At 38.8% G+C, this 23544-nt stretch overlaps 1 protein-coding gene across 3 annotated transcripts in view; it reads right to left on the bottom strand.

The window, feature by feature from the left end:
• ACE2 (angiotensin converting enzyme 2) overlaps positions 1-23544 on the bottom strand; it is a 67089-nt gene that overhangs the window by 9136 nt on the left and 34409 nt on the right. For all 3 annotated transcript variants that reach the window (XM_079123145.1, XM_079123143.1, XM_079123144.1), the window contains exons 9-15: positions 13605-13774; positions 10142-10368; positions 7607-7751; positions 4749-4847; positions 3872-3994; positions 3293-3465; positions 2000-2058 (exon numbers count right to left, since the gene is read on the bottom strand). In XM_079123145.1, coding sequence (XP_078979271.1) covers positions 2000-2058; positions 3293-3465; positions 3872-3994; positions 4749-4847; positions 7607-7751; positions 10142-10368; positions 13605-13774 — 996 coding nt within the window. The remainder of the gene's footprint in view (positions 1-1999; positions 2059-3292; positions 3466-3871; positions 3995-4748; positions 4848-7606; positions 7752-10141; positions 10369-13604; positions 13775-23544) is intronic.

Genomic DNA, 23544 nt, shown 5'->3' with positions numbered 1-23544 from the left:
GAACATGAACTCAGAGTTTGGGAAGAAATGAACTTCTATTTTTATTATTACTTTCTTAAATTTTTATTTTTCACTCCTGTGTTATTTATATTTTGATGTCTAACTTATCTATAAAAATTATACTAAAAGCATTTTTGAGTCTTGGACTTTTCATCTTTGGATCTATACGATGAGATGACAATTTTCTGTAGCACCTTGGACTTTTTTATCTAGTAACCCCAGGTTGGCTTCTAAACCTGCAAAGCCTTCAGGTTGCCACCCAGGCCTTTGATCCCCATCTGCCAGAGATTTCCTGTCCTCTCCTCTTTCCCAGTCAAAGCTGCTGCTGAACTTCCTTAGGCTGGCTCACTTGGGACAGGTGTTCAGAAGGCAACAGCTGACTAAACTAAAGCACGTATTATGAGTCTAAGTCAGTAGTGAACTTTGCTGAACTTAGAACCCCCTTGAGAGCTTTCGAAACTCTTAATGCCTAACTCTCTTTTGGTTTGGTATGGGTTGTTGTTTTGTGTTTTTTACATGACTTGGCAGGTTTCTTTTTTATGTTTTTAATTTTTATTGGTGCATTATAATTATACATAATAGTGGGATTCCTTAATGCCCAATTCTTGATACCACACCAGGGGCGATTAAAGTAGAATCTCTGGGGATGGAGCCCATATATTATTTTGAAAACTTCCCATGTGGCTCCAATTGTGGCCAAGCTTGAGAAGCAGTGTTTGAAATCAGAGCTCCCCAGACTTTACTGTGCATACAAATCACCTTGGGAGCTTGCTAAAATGCAGATTCTGGTTAAGCAGGTCTGGGGCTGGGGTCTGAGAGTCTGCATTTTTAACAAGCTTCTAGATTTGAATGCTGTTGGTCCATGGACCACTCTGAATAACGACAGGCTACAGATGACTGACTAAACCAAATAAACAAAAACCCTTAAAAATACTGCTTCTAGGGGCTGGGGTTGTGGCTCAGTGGTAAAGCACTTGCCTAGCACATGTGAGGTACTGGGTTCAATCCTCAGCACTATGACGGGTTGACATATTTGACTCCATGGAAATATTACAGGCCAGGCTATATGGGCAATGACTAAACAGACTCCATTTTGCTCTGAGACTCCATGTTATGTAGGAAATGAGCTTTTCCCATGGGAACACCCTGCCTCTGCACCTATCATCAGTTACTTAGTGTGACATGTTTAGGAATACAAAATGGGAATTCTTATATGATAAAAAAAATCGTTCTTTTGATTCCTGTTTCTCCTAAACAATGCACCATGTGAACGGTGATGTCAACAATGATTGTGCGGATGTTAGTAACCATTCTTTAGTGTGTACCTAGGTAAGGGTCGTCTTGACCCACTTCCCCCTCTGTTGATGATCTCATGATGTTAGTTTGTAATTTTGAATCATAGCAATAGACACTTATGATTGATGTGATTTTTGGTATAAGAACCCCTGCAACCCTATGGTCAGGGTTGTTCTCCCAGTAGCCATTCTTTTGGGACATTGTGTGAGACAGTCAGCTGGTCAGTTTAATAGACTCTCAAATTTGGACTTCTCAGTGGTGATCCATCTGTTCTTAAGTTGCACCCCATAACAAGCAGCACATAGAAATAGATAAAATAAAGGTATTGTGTCCATCTACAACTAAAAAAATTTTTTTAAAAATAGTGCTTCTAAAAGGAGACATCCTCTCGAAATATAACCATGTCCTCGTTCTCAAATACAAGTAATGGTGAGAAGTTCATTGGAAGGGTGGGTATTTGACCTTTAAGGACGGTATAGATGTTTTCATATTGAGCTTCACAACAACCTCAAGATAATAAGTAACAAGTAGGCATGGCCTATCCAATAAGGAATTGGTTGTAGGGAAAATTAAAAGCTGAAGGCCAGAAGCTGGGGCTTATAGCCTTTCTTGTTCTAGACCATACTGGATTGGGCTGATTATGTCCTATTTAAGGGAAGAAAATGTGCTGGAAAATAATGGGTGCACTATCCGGAATACTCACTGCTTCGGCTCCAAGAGCTGATTTTAGGCTTATCCTCACTTTGATGCTTTGGTCAGCATCTGATTAAAGAGAAATTGCAGACTACTGGTTACAGATTGACCACATGTGTTTACTCTCTCTCCCTCCCAAGGTCCCACAAAGGTGATAGTGAAGGAATTTTTTAAAAGGTCTAAACACACTTTTGGAAAATGAGAAACGATGGGAGAAGGGTGACTGCTTTCTCAGAGGACAGGAAGCCATAGCCTGCTGGGTACACAGAGGGAGTCCAGACCCAAAAGAGTCAGAGAATCCCAGGGAAGCTTTGGGTTCAGGTACAGCAGAGGGTGGGCTGAAAACAAGGGCAATGGATCAGGGTGTGGTTAAAGCCACTTGAGGGAACAGTTGATCCTCCTACCGTCATGAGCCTTTGCTCAGAAGGTCACTTGGAGCCTGTGCGCCAACAAAACAAGAGATAATCCAAGAAAGAAGGCATGGGATTCAGGAAACAGAGGGTTCTCCCCAGGAGAACAACAAAAAAGATGACTCATGAGGAAAACTGGGGTCTGAGTGAGACAGGAGGATCCAAGACTCCAGGAGGAAAGTTTCCAGGGGGAGGAACTGAGGTTGAAAAGAATATATATGGGGCTGGGGAGATAGCTCAGTCGGTAGAGTGCTTGCCTTGCCTTGGAAGCATAAGGCCCTGGGTTCAATCCCCAGCACCTCCAAAAAAAAAAAAAAAAAAGAAGAAGAAGAAGAATATATGTTGGAATAACTCGGAAAAAACAAACACAATGTAGATAGCAAATTAGGTGTGCTGAAAAACATCGAGATAAGTAGAAATTCTGGAACAAGTCACATGAGAAAGGATACCAAATGGTATATTACTTGGCTCTGTAGGCAAAATCATGAAAACATTAATACTAAAAATCATGATAAGCTTTCCTGGGAAAATGAGAAATGGAAGTGGAAAAGGAGGCAGAAGTGGAGGCCGAAAACCGACTGATTAGAAAATAACAATGGAAATTAGATATATGAAAGTAACTGCCAGAAAGAAGAGGTGATAGTGTTAAAATTGTTACAGGTGTCTGTCTTTGAAGAGAAGGTTCAAGTGCAGTGGTTTGGAGATTGTTACACTCTTGTTTTAAACATGAGACTAATAAAACACTTGAAAGAGTTTGAAGCAGAGTCAGAAGCAGGTTCTGCACAGAGAGAACATGCATTCAGCTGTGTCACCACCCTCATAAGACTGGGGCCAAAGGAGACTAGGGGTGGCAGACAGGGAACAATGCAAACGTGTCAGCTCAGTGTACTCACAAGGACTCCAGTCGGTGTTCCACCCCACAAAAGAATTCCTGTTCTGGTCTTTCAGCCAGACAAACAATGGTTCAAAGTAGTTAAGCAGTGGTCTTACGTCCATATTCTTAGCTCCTACCACATTTTCCAATGCTAAGGTCCAGGGTTCTGATTTTCCAAGCCGCAGCATATTGCTACATGAAAAAAGAAGGGGTTCAGGGCCTCTTAAGGGATTCCACATGTAACATATTTTTACATCTATGATCTACAATTTCTTTTCTTTGGTTTGACTAAATTTGCTCCCAGCAGATAAGAAAATGAGGCATATTAATGGATGGATTCATCCCTCAGTTCTCTCTTTTGTTCCAATTACTACCAAGAGAGATGTGTAGTTCTGAAATGGAGAGAGGAGGTGACCCATCCAGCCATTTTGTGGGCTAGGTTCCTGTCTGACCACAAATTAAACATTTACTTTGTGAATGAGGAAAATTTGAGATCTAAAAGTTCTTTTTTAGAACAAAGAAATCAAATTCAAAACAGGAACAGAAATGAGCAGTACTGGACACTAGGAGAGGTTCGACATTTTGAGACTTTTCTTACAGCAGCTTCTGCCCAGCTTCGAGGGAATTTGAGATATCACATTTGTACAGGGGGCCTTCATGCTTAGCTGCTTGACAAAGAGCTTCTTGAAACTGGAATTGGTAAATGGTCCTTGTGTAATATCTGTGCAAGAGACAAACAAACAAAAAGGCCCTGCCATGTTTAGTTACTATGGTAGAGTCATAGACGGGGCATCTATTTAAATTCTGGAGCCCAAGAAACTAAAGAGATACTAACAAACCTCTTTCTCCAGGAAAACCCAAACATGAATTGTATAGATTCATCATAATCCACCTGCATTTTTATGTATTAGCTGATAAAAAAAGACAGTATGATTATGTCAGAATGAACCCCACTATTATGTGTAACTATAATGTACTAATAAAAACATTAAAAAAACAAGGTGTATTATTATTCTTTAACTGTTTGCTCACATTAGTATTGTTTTACAGACTTACAGTCCTTTCATATAAATGATGCCAATCAGTCCTCATGCATGCCAGTAATATTTCTATTACTGGCAAATTCAAGATCTGGAGCTAATAGGTGAAGAACATGTATTTTTAGATTTCAGGTTTAAATTGTTCTTTCAATACATGGTGAACTCTGTCAGTAAGAAGAAGACAAACAAAAATACTTTTTGTTTCTTCCAATAGTATTATTGATTCCTTGATGATCGAGAAAAGATCTACAAGCTTTCTTTAAGCCAACAAACCACGTTGGATGAAACTGAATTGAAATTGATCATGTATATTGAGTTTAAGGTGGGAGGTGGAGAAAGAAAAATTGCAATTATCACTTCATGGAGCCCTATTTATCTATCATTAGCATGGCTGTCCACAAATTCTAGAAGTTCAACAGAGGAAACGTCATTTACCGGATAAATGAGTAATCATTAGAAACATGGAATAGAGTCGCAGGGTCACAGTATGTTTCGTCGTGAGGCACAGGTTCCACCACCCCAACAATCTCTCGCCTTTGGGAAGAAAAGGAAAAAATACATTAGGTGTAGGTTAATTGATGTGAGAAGTAGAGCTGGGCACAACTAGGGCAGTTTCGGCTGACAATAGCATTTATATTGGAATTGGTTGTCAGGGGAAATGAAAACAGAGTAAAATATCAGAAAAAGTAAAGTCCTTGGGTGGTTATCGCTCATTGCTTTAATTTAACCAAAATATACCACTGGAAAATAGCTGCATCTTCAAAACACGAATTTAAGAAAATCCATACAGTGCATTGCATGCCCCAAAACATACAGCAAAAGCCCTGGAAGTTCCTCTCAGGCACCATACTTCATGTGCCCTTGGCAGATGTCATTTTGTAAAATTGAAATCTTAGGTTTTTTCTTCAAGTACCTTCCTCTCTAACCTTGGCCCTGATATCACCCACCTTCCAGCACAACTGACCCGTCAACCTCCCTTAGTCTTCTCTAGCTGTGTCTCCTCTGCCATTTCTCTCCCCATATTGTAGTTATCAACACACAACTTCTTGTCCTGCAGACTTGGACACCTGGAGAATGGAACTGTGTCTTGGTCATCTTTATAGTTCTAGTACCAACCATGGTGCCTAACACTAAGGGAAAACTTCATTTCTATTTGTTGAATGACTAAACGAATAATTAAATTACTTTAAAGGTCAGATTCTATGTACCTTTAAGATAAACTGAGGGATCACCAGGCGCAGTGGAGGATGCCTGTAATCCCAGGAGCTCAGGAGGCTGAAGCAGAAGGATCACAAGTTCAAGGCCAGCCTCAGCAATTCAGTGAGGCTCTAAGCAACTTAGAGAGAACTTGTCTCACAAAAAAAAAAAGGACTGGGGATGTGATTCAGTGGTAAAGCAGCTCTGGGTTAAATCGTCAGTACTAAAGAAATAAAATTGAAAAAATAATAAATAAACTGATCCAAAAAAAAAAAATCAGTCCAGTCAGAAAAAAAGGGTAGCTCAACTATATATTTGGCATTGTTTCAAAAGGGATACGTTTGTCCTTTATGACTGTGGGGTCCTAGGGACAGCTTCAGTAATACTCAAACACTAGAAACACAGTTATGCTAGGTGTGGCCTCCTTCCTCCCAAGGAAGATTTATGTTAACACAGAAAATCTTGGAGGAAGAATGGTACTAATTTAAACTTGTGGGTGGGGGACTGAATGCTACATATGAGATCTTCACTTCAAAAAGGAAAAGCAAAGAAGTAATTGACAGGGCTCTGACTAGTATGTAGTGGTAAAAAGCTTTCTTTCTCTGTGTCTGTCTCTCTCACCCTCTTTCTCTCTCATAATTGTTTCGTAGCTGCATGTGCTTGACACAGTGCAGGGCACCTGGGATACAGTGACAGGTAATATGCCAGGTTCCCTCTAGCTTGAAATTCTCTCCTTTTCTCTCCACACACACCTGGCTAACTCCCACACCTTTTTCACGACTCAACATCTGATCCCCCAAGGACTTTGGATCTCCTCTTAAATACTCAGGGACCCCTGTATCTTTCATTCACAAGATCACACACTGCAGTGGTTTTATCTTCCATGTTGTACCTTAGACCAAAAGTATGGAGCAGGGGATCAAGGACCACATTTGAAGTGATTAGTAGTAGATCTCCAGTGCTTTGCCCAAAATGTGAGGTCACCATTTTTATTTAAAAGGATAAGCTGGGTGTGGTGGCCCATCAGCTCAGAGGTTGAGGCAGGAGCACTGGGTTCAAGGTCAGCCTCAGCAAATTAGGGAGACTCTGTCTATACATAAAATATAAAAAAAGGGCTGGGGATATGGCTCAGTGGTTAAGTGCCCCTGGGTTCAATCCTCAGTACCAAAAATAAATAAATAAGTAAATAAAATAAAAATAAAAGAATGGATACAGAATACATAAAAGTGAATAGATTGATCGCTTCCTAAATAGTGCCACAGTTTAATAAGTGACCCAACATTAAGAATATAAGAGCATGAAGTAGTGTCATCTGACACGAGATAGGGGGCAGAGCCAAGGAAATTATTTTATCTGAGGAGATGGCACCCAAATGGAGACTGAATTTATTAAAAGGAGCAGTTAATGTGTGTGTGTGTGTGTGTGTGTGTGTGTGTGTAGTGTGATGGTGTTCCTCTAACCTGAATCCAGTTTTGCTCTTTTTCCCATATTTAACTCCAATCACCAGCTTTCAAGATTTACCTATTCAAATCCTAGTGATTTTGACTATGAAACTTTGTCTCAGAATCCTTACCCTAGTTCTTTTACATTAGATTCTCTCAGAAACAGACCCTTGAGATAAGGTCGTGGGAGATGATCCCTGGAAACATCAGCAAAGGAGCGAGGAGATGAGACAGGGAAATGAAAGCAACCCAAAAAAGATTTTACTGAGCAAGTTACTACTGTAAGTAATTGGAACTTATTCCCACTGAAGAATCCTAGGATCCATTAGGGCGTCCTCAGCACAGAGGCTAGCCCCACCTGAGGGCAGGGGAGCTGGGGTATTTATCCATCAACTCCCATCAGTCACCGGTTGAGGGCTGATGGGGATGACATTAGTTCCTCAGCCCCTCTTGCCATTTGTGGGTTCTGATGGCCTTAGGAAGCCCCAAAGACAAAGAAATACAGAGACACCAGTTTGTGTGTGTGTGTGTGTGTGTGTGTGTGTGTGTGTGTGTGTGTGTGTGTTTGTGTACAGGCCAGTCAAATGCTTTCAAATAAACAACCACCTCATGAGGTGAGGTGACAGTTCACTGATGGCATCTTCATTAACTTACTTCATCTCCCACCACTTTTTCATCCACTGCTCTTTGGGAATTTCACCCTTAAAGACCATCCACCTCCACTTCTCTAACATGTAAGTAAATGGCAGCGTTCCAACAATCGTCAGTGCTTGCTTGAGCAGGAAGTTTATTTCTGTTTCTGAAAGTAAATGGAAAAGGGCCAATAGTGAGATGAAGATGACAGTGGCTGTTTTGTGTTTAAAAGGAAAACTTTCCTAATCTCAAGATATTAGTCTTCAAATTATATTTACTTAAGGATGATTACATGAGGAATATTAACAGTGGACATAATAATATATGTACATATTTGTTTTCTCAGCTAAGGGATTTGGAGTAGGGTGAAGCCCTGGAACAGAACAGGTACATAAAAATCTGCAAGTTAACCTTAATCCTTATTTTTTTTTATTAGTTTCATTTGCCTTTCTTAAATATTCCTTATCGTAGTTAATTAGGGCCATTTCATCTACTTTCTCAGGCACACTGTTTATTCTAGAAAGCTCCATGAAAGCAGTGACTGTTAATGTCTCATTCTATGCGGCATGCCTCATCTAGTGTCTGCCACATAATGCCCTCCTTGAGTCCTCGGTAAATAAGCAAACATTAAACAGATGTGGTGAAAAGCTAGTAAACCAGGAGCAGAGGAAAGATCATAATGTTGCACAATAGGGTAACTACAGATCACAATAATGTACTGTACATTTCAAAAGCTACAAGAGGGTTGGGGTTAGCTCAATGGTAGAGCACTTGCCTGACCTGCATGAGGTTCCAGCACTGGAAAAAAGCAAAAAGGGCTAGAAGAAAGGATTTTGAAAGTTTCCATCATAAAGAAATGAACATAGACATTTTTACTCTAATTTAAACGTCACACCATCACACATTGTTTACATGTATTGGAACATCATGTTACCCCATTAATGCATATAATTTTTATATTAAAATAAATTTAATAAAAATATACAGAAATAATTAAATAGAGCCCTCCTCAAGGACACCATCCACTGGATATCCAAAAACGCAAAGTAATTTGAATGCTCTGATACCTTCCTTACCAAGAATTTAAAGTGCTTTTACAAGGAGGGAAGGGATGAACAAATTTACTTAGGATCATTCACAAATCAAGGTCAGAGCCAAGAAAAAGAGTAAGAGCTTTTCAAATCAGTAGTTTAACCATGTCTGATATTATCTTAAGAAACATAGTGATTCCATCATCTTTGCCTATCTTCAAGGAATATTAAATGATAAAACAAGTATTTGTCTGTTCATTGACTTGAGTGAAAGATATTTTTAAATTAGGAATCAAGCATTGTTGCCATGAATTTTCTTTCCTTTGTCGCTCTCTTTGTCGGATGATGACACTAGTGGTCTACATAATACTCCACTGGGTCTGTGATTACAGGAACTATTTCAAGATGACAACTTTATACTGGCCTACTCCCAGGTCCTCATGAGATCACCAAGGGCCTGGAGCCAGAGATCAGAGCAAAGTGAATTGCCCACACAAGCATGGAGCTCATGACCTTGACCTCATTGACCAAATATTCTACCAGCAGAGCTAATTGTTAGATCACAAACAGTTAAAATACACGGAAGACACGGAAGAGGAGAAGGCATAGGCTCTTATTGTCCTTCTTTTACAAGGAAGAATCAAAAGCCATGGCATCGCCACTGAAGCATGTGGATCTCCTGAATGTGTGTTGCGTTTCATCACGTCCAAGACATTCAAAGAGAAACTGGCAGCCCCAGGTCAAGTGCACTGCCTCAGGCAAAGATGTTACAGAAAACAGGGGTCTGAGCAGATGTTACAGGGAAAAAGTATGCTTCCACAGGATGAACAAAATGTTTCAGGACCTTTGAATTTTGATTCAATCGCCTATCCCAAATTCCAAGCTATACTTTGCATACTGTTATGGGAAAGGCTTCATATTAGGGCTTTGGTCCTGGATCTGCCACTGCATTTTTTTTTTTTTTTTTTTTTTTTGCGGTGCTGGGGATTGAACCCAGGGCCTTGTGCTTGCAAGGCAAGCACTCTACCAACTGAGCTACATCCCTAGCCCTGCATTTCTTTTTGGCCTTGAGTTATTTTCCCTTTCTTTTCTTCAGTTTCCTCCTCTATAAAATGGATTTTAGAATCTATGCCAGTGTTAACATTGTGAGAAGTTTCTACCTAGAATCACGGCATCTTTTCAGAAGCCTGATACTAATTAGCTGATGGCTTTGGATAAGTCATTTCTTAATTCTGTGGGACTGTTTCAGCATCTTTAAAAAAAACTCACTGAGTTTCTATTAGATATTTTTAGGGTTCCAAGACCATTCAGTCAGTTACCTCTCTTATTCCTTGTTCAAAAACATAAAACCACATGTTGGCATGTTCTAATAAATACTTCAAAAAATGTTTTTAACCAGGAGCAATTCCCAGTTACCCAGAAATACACTTTATGTGGCAAAAGCAAATATTTCCTAGACATGCTAGGAAATACCTTTGCCCACATTAGACTAATGAACCCCAAAACAAACCATGAAAAAACTTACCATTGTCTTCCCGAAAATCAGGTGGCAAAAGACCAATGGATTTCAGATGCTTAGGAGTAGCTGCAGAAAGTGACATGATCTCCCCAACAGCTTCATGGAACCCTTCATTAGCTCCGTTTCTTAGCAGGTAAGGTTGTATAGCATATGCCATGTCATACTGGATGTGTCCCATCTCATGATGAGCTGTCAGGAAGTTGTCCATTGTCACTTTTGTGCACATCTTGATTCTGTATAAAAATGGGCAAGATTAAAATGAATGTCACTGAATTTCGTTTAATCATTATAGTAGAGTTGTATGTTTTGGTACCATGAATTCTCTACAAGATTTACTCACTATTGAATTTTGTGCACCTATCTTTTATGTCCTTACACACTAGTTGCTCAATATGAAGTGATAGAGCTAAATCCTGTTCTCCCACTCACACACCACTAGGAACAGAGGTAACCAGAGCCCTCCACTATAAAAACTCTGAGGAAAATACTCTATAAGTAATCAGTAGACATGATCTTGGGCATAACAGTGGATGAATACAAGCCCAGTCTACTAGAAGCACCAAGGAGGGCATAACTAAGAATGCAATGAGCAATCTTGACCTCAATCAATGTGCAGGAGCTTGCCAAGTAGATGGCAGGGAGGCTGATATTCCTGGAAGTGCTCAGTGATAAGGGCTTCAGAAAAAAAAATATGACATTCAGGATACTACAAGCCTTTCTTTTTCTTTTCTTTTCTTTTTTTTTTTTGGCGGTGCTGGGGATTGAACCCAGAGCCTTGTGCTTGCGAGGCGAGCACTCTACCAATCTACCAACTGAGTTATCTCCCCAGCCCCAAGCCTTTCAATATAGCCAGTATAGATAGAGAAGTAGTAGAAAGGGTTGGGAATTGAGACTAGGGGATCATTAGTATGTAACTCATGGAATGGATATGAAGCCTAATAGATCAGGAATAGAATGGAAAGAAGAGTCAAAGCCTTAGGAGATCCCAGTACCTAAGGACTGGGGAAGGATTCAGGGAAGATGGAGAAAGTGCAATAAGAGAGGTCAAAGGAGTCTGGAAGAGGTGGTGCACACCTGTGATCCCAGCAGCTCAGGAGGCTGAGGCAGGAGGATCACAAGTTCAAAGCCAGGCTCAGCAACTTAGCAAGGACCTAGGCAAATTAGTGAGACCCTGTCTCTAAATAAAATCCAGAATAGGGTTGGGGATTTGGTTCAGTGGTTGAGTTTCCCTGGGTTCAATCCCAGGTACTCTCCCTCCAAAATGGCATTGGACTCACTAATTAATATCTTACTCAGATTTTTAAAGTTTGCCAGAATGACCTTCTCCATGACTGTTCATTCCTCCTACTCTTGAGATGACTGTATCAGCCCGTACCTGTAAGGCAGTGATTCTCAACTAGAGTGTGGTTCAGAATCCCTGGAGGGTTTGTTAAAACTCAAAGTACTGGGCTGGGGAGATAGCTCAGCTGGTAGAGTGCTTGCCTCACAAGCACAAGGCCCTGAGTTTGATCCCCAGTACCGCAAACAAAACAAAACAAAACCTCAAAGTACTAAGCCCCACACTGGAGTTTCTGCTTCAGGAAGCCCAGGGTAGGGCCTGGGAGTTTGCTTTCCCAGCACATCCCCAAGTGAAGCAGATGCTGCTAGTCCAGGGACCATACTTTGAGATTCACTGGACTAGGTTAGTAACAGGAACAAACAAAACGAAAACAACAAAAAATAAAAGACAACTGGTAAATAATGGTGCTGTGACCCCATGAAATAAGGACTGCGTTTGGTAATTGGGTTGTGGTTCTTTTCAACTTGGCAAGAACATTTTTATTCAGGTGGGCATAGGGGTCATATTTCAGTAGATCCCCAAATTAATTTTCCTACCACTCTGATCATATCACACTGCCCCCATAAATACCCTGTAAAGACTCTTCAATGCTCAGGAATCAATTTGGCTTCCTTTACACACTCAATATCATTCCAATTTGCTATTTTAACTTGGTTTTTCTGTTTCCCTTTTGAAATAATTATAATAGCTATTATATATTTATTGTCTATAGTGTGTAAGATTCTGTGCTAGGAAACTTACATGTATTTTCTCACTTTTAAGCCTCCCTCTAGAATTGGGGCTGGTATTCTATAGCCTGCTGCCTATTTTTATAAATAAAGTTTCATTGAACCTCAGTTGTAACCATTTGTTTATGGATAGCTTAGAGCTGCTTTCATACCACAAATGCAGAGTTGAGTAGTTATAATAGAGACTTTCAAAGTCCACACTCCTTACTGTCTGTCCCTCTGCAGGAAAGGACTGCCAGTCCCTACTCTGGTAAGTGCTGGTGGGCCCTTCCAGGTCTGCTTTAATCCCCAGCTGCCTGAGTCAGTGCTAATAAGGGCCCAAGATGGCTTTCTTCTTCACTGCTTTGGCTAAATGAGAGGTGCCTCAACCAGGAGGTTATGTCTTCCCACACTTGGGGTACACTACAGCCAATGACTAACTAATAGAGGGTCCAAGGGGCCAGTCTCCTTGTTTTCAGACATGACCAACTCTTGATTCAAATCAGGCTCCAGAGAGGTTCAAGGAACCAGGCTGAGGCTAAGTCTCCACCACAGATCTTATTTTTCCTTCCTTCCTTCCTTCCTTCCTTCCCGTTTTAGCCTGTTTCCCTTGTGCCAGAAAGCATCTGTACAAGAATCTTCATTGCAAGCGGGTAAACCCAGCCCAAGACACTCACAACCTGCAAACTTGAAATTACTACTCAGCTTTACAGATAAGGAAATTGAAACCCAAGGTTAAATACCTTTTCCAAGGTTACCTAATCATTAAGTGACACACCTAGGATTCCAAAGCCTGTGCTCATCCTGCCACACCACACAGACTCCCCTTCCTATATTTGTTATTCTTGCCTAACTTGCTGACTTCAGAACATAGGCCAGGTCCTGCCCCTCTGCATCTGATCCTGCTGTTCTCCTCCCAATTGTCCAAAGCCTTCTTGCTTTTCAGACCCAATTCTGACGCCACCCACAAAGCCCTGTTTGATCCTCTGTCTTCTTCCAGGTGTGGCAAGATCTCTCCCAGTTCCCCATAAAGCATTTCCTGTGTCTCTCTTATGACACGTAGCACTTTCTCCCTTTCATCCTAGCTCATTATTCACTCATCCTGTTTCAAAAGGAAACACAGAGGGACAGATCGATATCTGACTCACATCTCCATTTTCTATAAATCTCAGCACAAAACTTCTCTCATGGGGGCACCACTGTCCTCCTGACCATGCAACTCATTTCAAATGAGGCAGAGCATCTAAAGTTCAAGTTAGGACCTGCTGGCAATCTTCAAGATCCAGATGTGCTCTCAAGAACTCACAGTCTTAGTTCAAAGAGTTATTGAATAATCTCTTCTGTGCTCGGAAAAGCAAAGAAGAAATCTCTGCCTTCATCATTTTCCATTTAGGATCTGTGCTATAAGTATCAGCCCAACTACCTGAAGTCACCCTTCCCTAGGTCCCAAGCTGTAGGGTGGCAGACCACTTTCCGGCCATCAGCTGGCTCAGTTAACATGGAGTTTTCCCAGAATCCTTGAGTCATATTAGGAAGGCCAACAGATACAAAGAACTTCTCAGCCTCTTTGAAGATCCTCATTGCATCCCAGTTCTAAGGGGAGAAAAAATAAGAACAGTATTTAATTTCAGCATTAAAAGAATAGCATTCTTTCTGTTAGATATATATATATTGACATAACCTTTCTAAAAGGCAGTATGGTGACATGTATGAACAGCTTTCAGAATGCTTCTACTCTTGTTTAGGTAATTCTGTCTCTAGAGAACTAACCTAGGGAATTATTGGAAATAAGATCAAAGAATTTACATTGAGTGTATTTTTTTGGCAGGGGGTACCAGGGATTGAACTCAGAGGCATTCAACCACTGAGCCACATCCCCAGCCCTATTTTGTATTTTATTTAGAGACAGGGTTGCACTGAGTTGCTTAGTGCCTTGGCATTGCTGAGGCTGGCTTTGAACTCGCGATCCTCCTGCCTCAGCCTCCTGAGCGCTGGGATTATAGGCAGGTGCCGCTGTGCCTGGCTGAGTGTATTTTTAATAGGGAAAAAAGTGGAAACAACCATCATAATGTTTTGGAACTGGAGAGAGACAGCCATAGGCATCTGCCTCAAAGCAAACTCTCCTTGAGATTAATGTCCCAGGAGATGACCAAGTCTGCTTAGGAGATAAGGCCCACATCAGGCAGGTTAAGCGGGTAACTGACAATCAGCTCATGAATCATCATTAATAACACAGATAATTTCCTTCAATCTTGAACAAAAGTCGAGTTTAATTTCTTTCCTATATCAAACCTGGGAATAAGAAACAGAATATGGGCTGTGGATATAGCTCAGTTGGTATAGAGTGCTTGCCTTGCAAGCACAAGGCCCTGGGTTCAAATTCCCAGCACTTTAAAAAAAAAAAAAACAGAATATGAAACTCTGGGTTTTTATTTATTGACCTTCAAAGGTTTAACCTCAGGAAATTGGTATTGATGAGTAACATTCTTTTAAAATTTGAATTTAACTGATACATAAAAACTACATATTTCTAGGGTATCATGATGTTTCAATACAAGGACTTAAGAATTAATGCACCATTTATGCTAAGCCCATGGCTCCATTTATGCTAAGCCCATGGCTAATATCATTCTAAATGGTGAAAAACTGAAAGCATTCCCCCTAAAAACTGGAACAAGGCAGGGATGCCCTCTTTCACCACTTCTATTCAACATCGTTCTTGAGACTCTGGCCAGAGCAATTAGACAAACCAAAGAAATTAAAGGGATACGAATTGGAAAAGAAGAACTCAAACTATCCCTGTTCGCTGATGACATGATTATATATTTAGAGGAACCTGGAAAATCCACCAGAAAACTCTTAGAACTCATAAGTGATTTCAGTAAAATAGCAGGTTACAAGATCAATGCCCATAAATCCAACGCATTTTTATACATAAGTGATGAATCTTCAGAAAGAGAAATTAGGAAAACTACCCCATTCCCAATAGCCTCGAAAAAAATAAAATACTTGGGAATCAATCTCACAAAAGAGGTGAAAGACCTCTACAATGAGAACTATACAACACTAAAGAAAGAAATTAAAGAACACCTTAGAAGATGGAAAGATCTTCCATGTTCTTGGATAGGAAGAATTAATATTGTCAAAATGGCCATACTACCTAAAGTGCTATACAAATTCAATGCAATTCCAATTAAAATCCCAATGACGTACCTTACAGAAATAGAGCAGGCAATTATGAAATTCATCTGGAAGAATAAGAAACCCAGAATAGCTAAAGCAATCCTTAGCAGGAAGAGTGAAACAGGGGGCATTGCAATACCAGATCTTCAACTCTACTACAAAGCAATAGTAACAAAAACGGCATGGTATTGGTACCAAAATAGAAAGGTAGATCAATGGTACAGAATAGAGGACACGGACACAAACCCAAATAAATACAATTTTCTCATACTAGACAAAGGGGCCAAAAATATGCAATGGAGAAAAGATAGCCTCTTCAACAAATGGTGCTGGGAGAATTGGAAATCCATATGCAACAGAATGAAACTAAACCCATATCTCTCACCTTGCACGAAACTAAACTCAAAATGGATTAAGGACCTCGGAATCAGACCAGAGACCCTGCAGATTATAGAAGAAAAAGTAGGTCCAAATCTTCATCTTGTTGGTCTAGGACCAGACTTCCTTAACAGGACTCCCATAGCACAAGAAATAAAAGCTAGAATCAACCACTGGGATAGATTCAAACTAAAAAGCTTTCTCTCAGCAAAGGAAACTATCAGCAATGCGAAGAAAGAGCCTACAGAGTGGGAGAATATCTTTGCCAATCATACTTCAGATAGAGCACTAATCTCCAGAATCTATAAAGAACTCAAAAAACTCTACTCCAAGAATTCAAACAGTCCAGTCAACAAATGGGCTAAGGAAATGAATAGACACTTCACAGAAGAAGATCTACAAGCAATCAACAAACATATGGAAAAATGTTCAACATCTCTAGTAATAAGAGAAATGCAAATCAAAACCACCCTAAGGTTCCATCTCACCCCAATTAGAATGGCGATTATCAAGAATACGAGCAACAACAGGTGTTGGCGAGGATGTGGGGAGAAAGGTACACTCATACACTGCTGGTGGGGCTGCAAATTAGTGCAGCCACTATGGAAAGCAGTGTGGAGATTCCTTAGAAAACTTGGAATGGAACCACCATTTGACCCAGCTATCCCACTCCTTGGTCTATACCCAAAGGACTTAAAATCTGCATACTACAGAAATACAGCCACATCAATGTTCATAGCTGCTCAATTCACAATAGCCAGACTGTGGAACCAACCTAGATGCCCTTCAATTGATGAGTGGATAAAGAAACTGTGGTATATATATACTATGGAATATTACTCAGCCATAAAGAATGATAAAATTATGACATTTGCAGGCAAATGGATGAAATTGGAGAATATCATGCTAAGTGAGATAAGCCAATCTCAAAAAGCCAAAGGACGAATGATATCGCTAATAAGTGGAGGTTGACACATAATGGGGGGGAGGGAAGGGTTAGAGCTAGGGTTAGGGAGGGGGGCAAGTATGGAGGAAGGAACTACTGTATAGAGGGTAAAGAGGGGTGGGAGGGGTGGGGGGAAGGGAAAAAAATAACAGAATGAATCAAACAACATTGCTCTATGTAAATTTATGATTACACAAATGGTATGCCTTTACGCCATGTACAAACAGAGAAACAACATGTATCCCATTTGTTTACAATAAAAAAAAAAAAAATCAAAAAAAAAAAAAATTAATGCAGAGACCCTGCACCTAATAGAAGACAAAGTAGGCCCAAATCTTCATCATGTTGGCTTAGGACCAGACTTCCTCAACAAGACTCCCAAAGCACAAGAAATCAAAGCAAGAATCAAATAAATGGGATGAACTCAATCTAAAAAGCTTTTTCTCAGCAAAGGATACAATCAAGAATGTGAAGAGAGAGCCTACAGAGTGGGAGAAAATCTTTTCCACACACACTTCAGACAGAGCACTAATCTCCAAAATTTATAAAGAACTTACAAAACTTTATACCAAAAATACAAAAAAACTCAATCAATAAATGGGCCAAGGAACTGGACAGATGCTTTACAGAAAAAGACATACAGGTGATTAATAAATGTATGAATATATATAATTACATCTCTAGTAATTAGAGAAATGCAAATTAAAACAACTCTAAGCTTTCATCTTACTCCAATTAAAATGGCTTTTATCAAAAACACAAGCAGAGACCCTGCAGATTATAGAAGAAAAAGTAGGTCCTAATCTTCACCTTGTTGGTCTAGGATCAGACTTCCTTAACAGGACTCCCATAGCACAAGAAATAAAAGCTAGAATCAACCACTGGGATAGATTCAAACTAAAAAGCTTTCTCTCAGCAAAGGAAACTATCAGCAATGCGAAGAAAGAGCCTACAGAGTGGGAGAATATCTTTGCCAATCATACTTCAGATAGAGCACTAATCTCCAGAATCTATAAAGAACTCAAAAAACTTTACTCCAAGAATTCAAATAATCCAGTCGACAAATGGGCTAAGGAAATGAATAGACACTTCACAGAAGAAGATCTACAAGCAATCAACAAACATCTGGAAAAATGTTCAACATCTCTAGTAATAAGAGAAATGCAAATCAAAACCACCCTAAGATTCCATCTCACCCCAATTAGAATGGCGATTATCAAGAATACGAGCAACAACAGGTGTTGGCGAAGATGTGGGGAGAAAGGTACACTCATACATTGCTGGTGGGGCTGCAAATTAGTGCAGCCACTATGGAAAGCAGTGTGGAGATTCCTTAGAAAACTTGGAATGGACCCTCCATTTGACCCAGCTATCCCACTCCTTGGCCTATACCCAAAGGACTTAAAATCAGCATACTACAGAGATACAGCCACATCAATGTTCATAGCTGCTCAATTCACAATAGCCAGACTGTGGAACCAACCTAGATGCCCTTCAATTGATGAGTGGATAAAGAAACTGTGGTATATATATACAATGGAATATTACTCAGCCATAAAGAATGATAAAATTATGGCATTTGCAGGCAAATGGATGAAATTGGAGAATATCATATTAAGTGAGATAAGCCAATCTCAAAAAGCCAAAGGACGAATGATATCGCTAATAAGTGGAGGATGACACATAATGGGGGGGAGGGAAGGGTTAGTGTTAGGGTTAGAGTTAGGGTTAGGGAGGGGGGCAAGTATGGAGGAAGGAAGTACTGTATAGAGGGTAAAGAGGGGTGGGAGGGGTGGGGGGAAGGGAAAAATAACAGAATGAATCAAACAACATTACTCCATGTAAATTTATGATTACACAAATGGTATGCCTTTATGCCATGTAGAAACAGAGAAACAACATGTATCCCATTTGTTTACAATAAAAAAAAAACACAAGCAATAATAGATGTTGGTATGGATGTGGGGGAAAAGGCACACTCATACATTGCTGGTGGAGTTGCAAATTGGTGCAGCCACTCTGGAAAGCAGTGTGGAGATTCCTCAGAAAACTTGGAATGGACCCACCTTTTGACCCAGTTATCCTACTCCTCAGTTTATACCCAAAAGACTTAAAATTAGCAAAGTACAGTAACACAGCCACTTCAATGTTTATAGCAGCTCAGTTCACAATAGCTAGATTGTGGAACCAACCTAGATGCCCTTCAATTGATGAATGGATAAAGAAACGGTGGTATATATACACAATAGAATATTATTCAGTCATAAATAATAATAATATTATGGCATTTACAGATAAATGGATGGAATTGGAGAATATCATGCTAAGTGAAAAAGCCAAGCCCAAAAAAACCAAAGGCCAAATGTTTTCCCTGAGAAGTGGATGATGATATATAATAGGGGTGGGGGTGGGGGGGGTGAGAGAAGAATGAAGGAACTTTAGATTACATAGAAGGAAATGAGAGGGAAGGGGTGTATGAAAAATGGTGGAATGAGACAGACATCATTACCCTATGTACATGTATGATTACACAAATGGTATGAATCTACATCGTGTACAACCATAGGAACGAAATGGTATACTCCATTTGTATACAATAATCAAAATGTAGTCTATAGAAATAAAAAAAAAAATACAAGTACACATTGTATAATGTTCAAATAAGTTTAAATGTATCTATCTCTTTTCTTTTCTTTTCCTTTTTCTTTTTTTTTTTTTTTTTTGGTGGTGCTGGGGATTGAACCCAGGGCCTTTTTCATGCTAGGCAAGCACTCTACCAACTGAAAATATTGAAAGTTTTTTCTTCTAGCTTTTAAAAATATACAGTACATTATCTTATCTATAGTCACTCTATTGTGCAATAGCATACCAGAACTTCTTAATCCTACCTAACACTAACTTAGTTCCCAATACTCTTTTTGGGATCTGGAAACCACCATTCTATTCTCTACTTCTATGACATTAATTTTTTTTTTGCCTTCCACATATATGTGAGATCATGCAGTACTTGTCTTTCTGTGCCTGTATTATTTCACTTAACATAATGATTTTCAATTCCATCCATTTTTCGCAAATGACAGGAATTCATTTTTTATGGCTGAGTAGTACTCCACTGTGTACATGTACCACATTTTCTTTATCCATCCATCAGTTGATAGATACTTAAGTTGCTTTCATTTCTGGGTTAATGTGAATAGTGTTGCAGTAACCCAGGGAATGAAGATTTCTCTGATTTCATTTCTTTTTAACAGATCCCAATAGTGGGATTGCTGGATCATATTTAATATTTTTCTTATAAAAGTATCACATTTATTTTGATATCTGGTTTCATTTTTAAACTAGAGCTGTTGGACAATTACTTAATTTAAAATCCATTTTCAGAGGTGTAGCAACATTAATAAGTTATTCAAAAGAGTAAATAAAATTACTGGACCATGCATTTAGAAAAGCCATGTTTAATAGTCAAAAGTTCCAATTATACTAGTTAACTAGTTAACTTTAGCTTTGTACTTCTAATCATACCACTTTCATTTTGAATTCAATTTGTCCTATTTGTGCAATTATTGCTATGCCCAAAAACTCTTCCCAAATTTTAAGCCTTTCTTTACCATTTAAGAAGTCATGACTTAGCTGTTAATTCTGTAAAAGAAATATCAAATTTTAATTTTCACCTCAAACTTGTTGGATCAAAAAGTACAGTATATTACTACCTATGAGTTAAAGAATGGAATAAAACCAAAAGTGCCATCTATATAATCAACAAATTATCTGATAAAGCTTTTTAACTATTTCACTGTTCTAGTTAACACAAAAATAAACTGGTTCCAAAAGCTACAGCATTTGACATTTTTACTGCAAGATACTTTCCTCACCCACAGCATGCAACTATCACAATACCTGTCCCAACGATCCCATAGATAACATTAGAAGAGACAGTGGATGGGAAAATGCTTTGGAAAGGCAAAGGACAGACATAAAGATGGGCATCTACTGCTAGCAGTTCAACTGCAAAATGGGGCTAGCACAGCTGCAAGGGTTTGGAGGCCTTTGCAAGTTCAAGTTTTTATTCTGCTGTGGATTACTCCCAGGAGTATATTTGTGAAGATGCTCATTGCATTGCTACTCATAGATGCAAAACTATTAACAAGAAAAGGTTCAGCAATGCACAAGTAATAAATTATTACATGATCATCTAAAGAAATTTTATAAAGCAAACAGAAGTATGATTATTAATTCTACACAGAAATGTAAGATTTAACTGAATAAAGAAAACACATCATTAAAATTATAATAGGGTTTTGTCGGTTTAAGGAAATACAGAGAATTTAAACAAGTATCCCAAGATGGTAATAAAAAGTGATTTACGAAATACAAAAAGCAGTAGCTTTTCTATACACCAATAATTAACTTGCTGAGAAAGAAATCAGGAAAACAATCCCATTCATAATAACTTCAAACAAATACCTAGGAATAAACCCAACTAAAGAGGTGAAAGACCTCCTCAATGAAAATTATAAAACATTGAATAAAGAAACTGAAGAAGACACTTGAAGGTGTAAAGACCTCCCATGTTCATGGATTAGGAGAATTAATATTTTTTAAATGGCCATACTACCCAAAGCTATCTACAGATTCAATGCAATCCTCATCAAAATACCACAGACATTCTTCATGGAACTAAAAAAAAAAAAAAAAAAATCCCAAAATTCATATGGAAGCATGAAAGATCCAGACTATCCCAAGTACTGGAGACATTGCAATATTCAATTTCAAACTACAGAGCCATAGTAACAAAAACAGCATGATACTGGCATAAAAACAGACACATAGAGCAATGGAACAGGACAGAGGACCCAGAAATAAATCCATGCATCTACAATCAACTGATTCTTGACAAGGATGCCATAAACATATATTGGAGAAAAGGCAGCTTCCTCTACAAGTGGTGCCCAGAAACCTGGATATCCACATGTACGAGACTGAAACTTGACCCTAATGCTCACTCTGTACAAAAATTAACTCAAAATGAATCAAAGACCTTATGGTAAGACCTGAAATCTGAAACTACTAGACAAAAACACAGGGCAAGCACTTCAAGATATTGGCACAGGCAACAATTTCCTAAATCAGACTCCAGTAGCTCAGGAAACAAACGCCAAGAGTGGACAAATAGGATTACATGAAATTAAAAAGCTTTCTATAGTAAAGAAAGCAACCAACAGAGTGAAAAGAAAGCCTATATATGGGAGAAAATATTGCCCAGCTATGCAGCTGACAGAGGAGTAACATCTAGAACATATAAAGAACTCACAAATTTTAACAAAAGGATAAGTAATCTCATTTAAAAAGTGCAAATGATCCAAATGGACACTTCTCAAAAGAAGAAATACAAATGGTCAATAAACAAATAAAAAAAGATGCTCAACATTTTTAACCATCAGGGAAATGCAAATCAAAACTACATTGATATTCCATTTCACTCTAGTCAGAATGGCCATCACCTAACTAACTAACTAACTAACTAACTAACTAAATAAATAAATAATAAATGCCGGAGAGGATGCGGAAAGAAAGGAACCCTATTCACCTTTGGTGGGAATGTAAATTAGTACAACCACTAAAGAAAACAGTATGGAAGTTCCTTCAAAAAAGTAGAAGTAGAATTATCATAGAATCCAGCTATACCACTCCTGGATATATATCTGAAGGAAATGAAGTCAACTTACAAAAGAGATACCTGCATGTCCATGGTTATTGGGATACTATTCACAACAGCCAACTTATGGAACCAGAGTAGGTGCCCATCAACAGATGAATGGATAAGGAAAACATGGTATGTAAACACAATGGAGTATTATTCAGCCATAAAGAAGAATGAAATCACGTCATTTCCTGGAAAATGGATGGAACTGGAGACCATTATGTTAAGAAAAAAGCCAGACATAGGAAGACAAGTATCACATGTTTTCTCCCATATGTGCAAACTAAATGAAAAAGAAGATGACCTGAAAGTAGAAGAGGAACTATTGGGGAATAGGAAGAGGAACAGGGAGAGGAGGGAGAGGAGGGGGGAAAGCAAGAGAAGTCAGAGGGAGGGTGGACACAATCAAGGCACAATATATGCACATATGGAAATGTCACAGAGAAAACCATTAATTTGTAAAATTAATGTGTGTTAACAACAAAAAAGGGTGATTTAAAGGATTGTTGTAATATTTTTAACAATGATGACTTTTTAAAATATCTTTTTTTAGATGTCAATGGACCTTTATTTATTTTTATGTGGTGCTGAGAATTGAACCCAATGCCTCACACATGCTAGGCAAGTGGTCTACCCACTGAGCCACAATTCCAGTCCTGATGATTTTTTTATATGTATATTTTTTAGTTGTAGGTGGACACAATATCTTTATTTTTATGTGGTGCTGAGGATTGAACCCAGGGCCCCACATGCACTAGGTGAATGCTCTACCACTGAGCCATAACCCCAGCCCCAACAATGATGATTTTTAAATATCAAAAAAATTTTCTAATTATATTCTTGGGTTTTTTATTATTCATAGAGACGACTGACTAATTATTAGCAATGACTAACTTCGGAATAAGTGATGTCAGGCTGTTGATAATTTGTACATCTTACTGCTTACAGGAAAATTCAGGTCATCTTCATTTTGAATACCCCTTAACAAGATGAATACCATATCGGTAATTTAAGCTACTTGAGGTCACTGACATTATAAACAACTTTTCCATGAAAATATAGATACATAATAAAATAAATTTAAATTTGTTTGAATTTTTTAGTTACAAAGTTTCACATACAGAACGTAAGAACAGAAAAGATGGCATAAAAAGA

The sequence above is a fragment of the Sciurus vulgaris genome, assembly GCF_902686455.1.
Source record: "Sciurus vulgaris genome assembly, chromosome: X".
NCBI lineage: Eukaryota > Metazoa > Chordata > Mammalia > Rodentia > Sciuridae > Sciurus > Sciurus vulgaris.
Note: the sequence above shows the minus strand (reverse complement) of the source record. Positions and strands in the feature narration are given on the sequence as shown.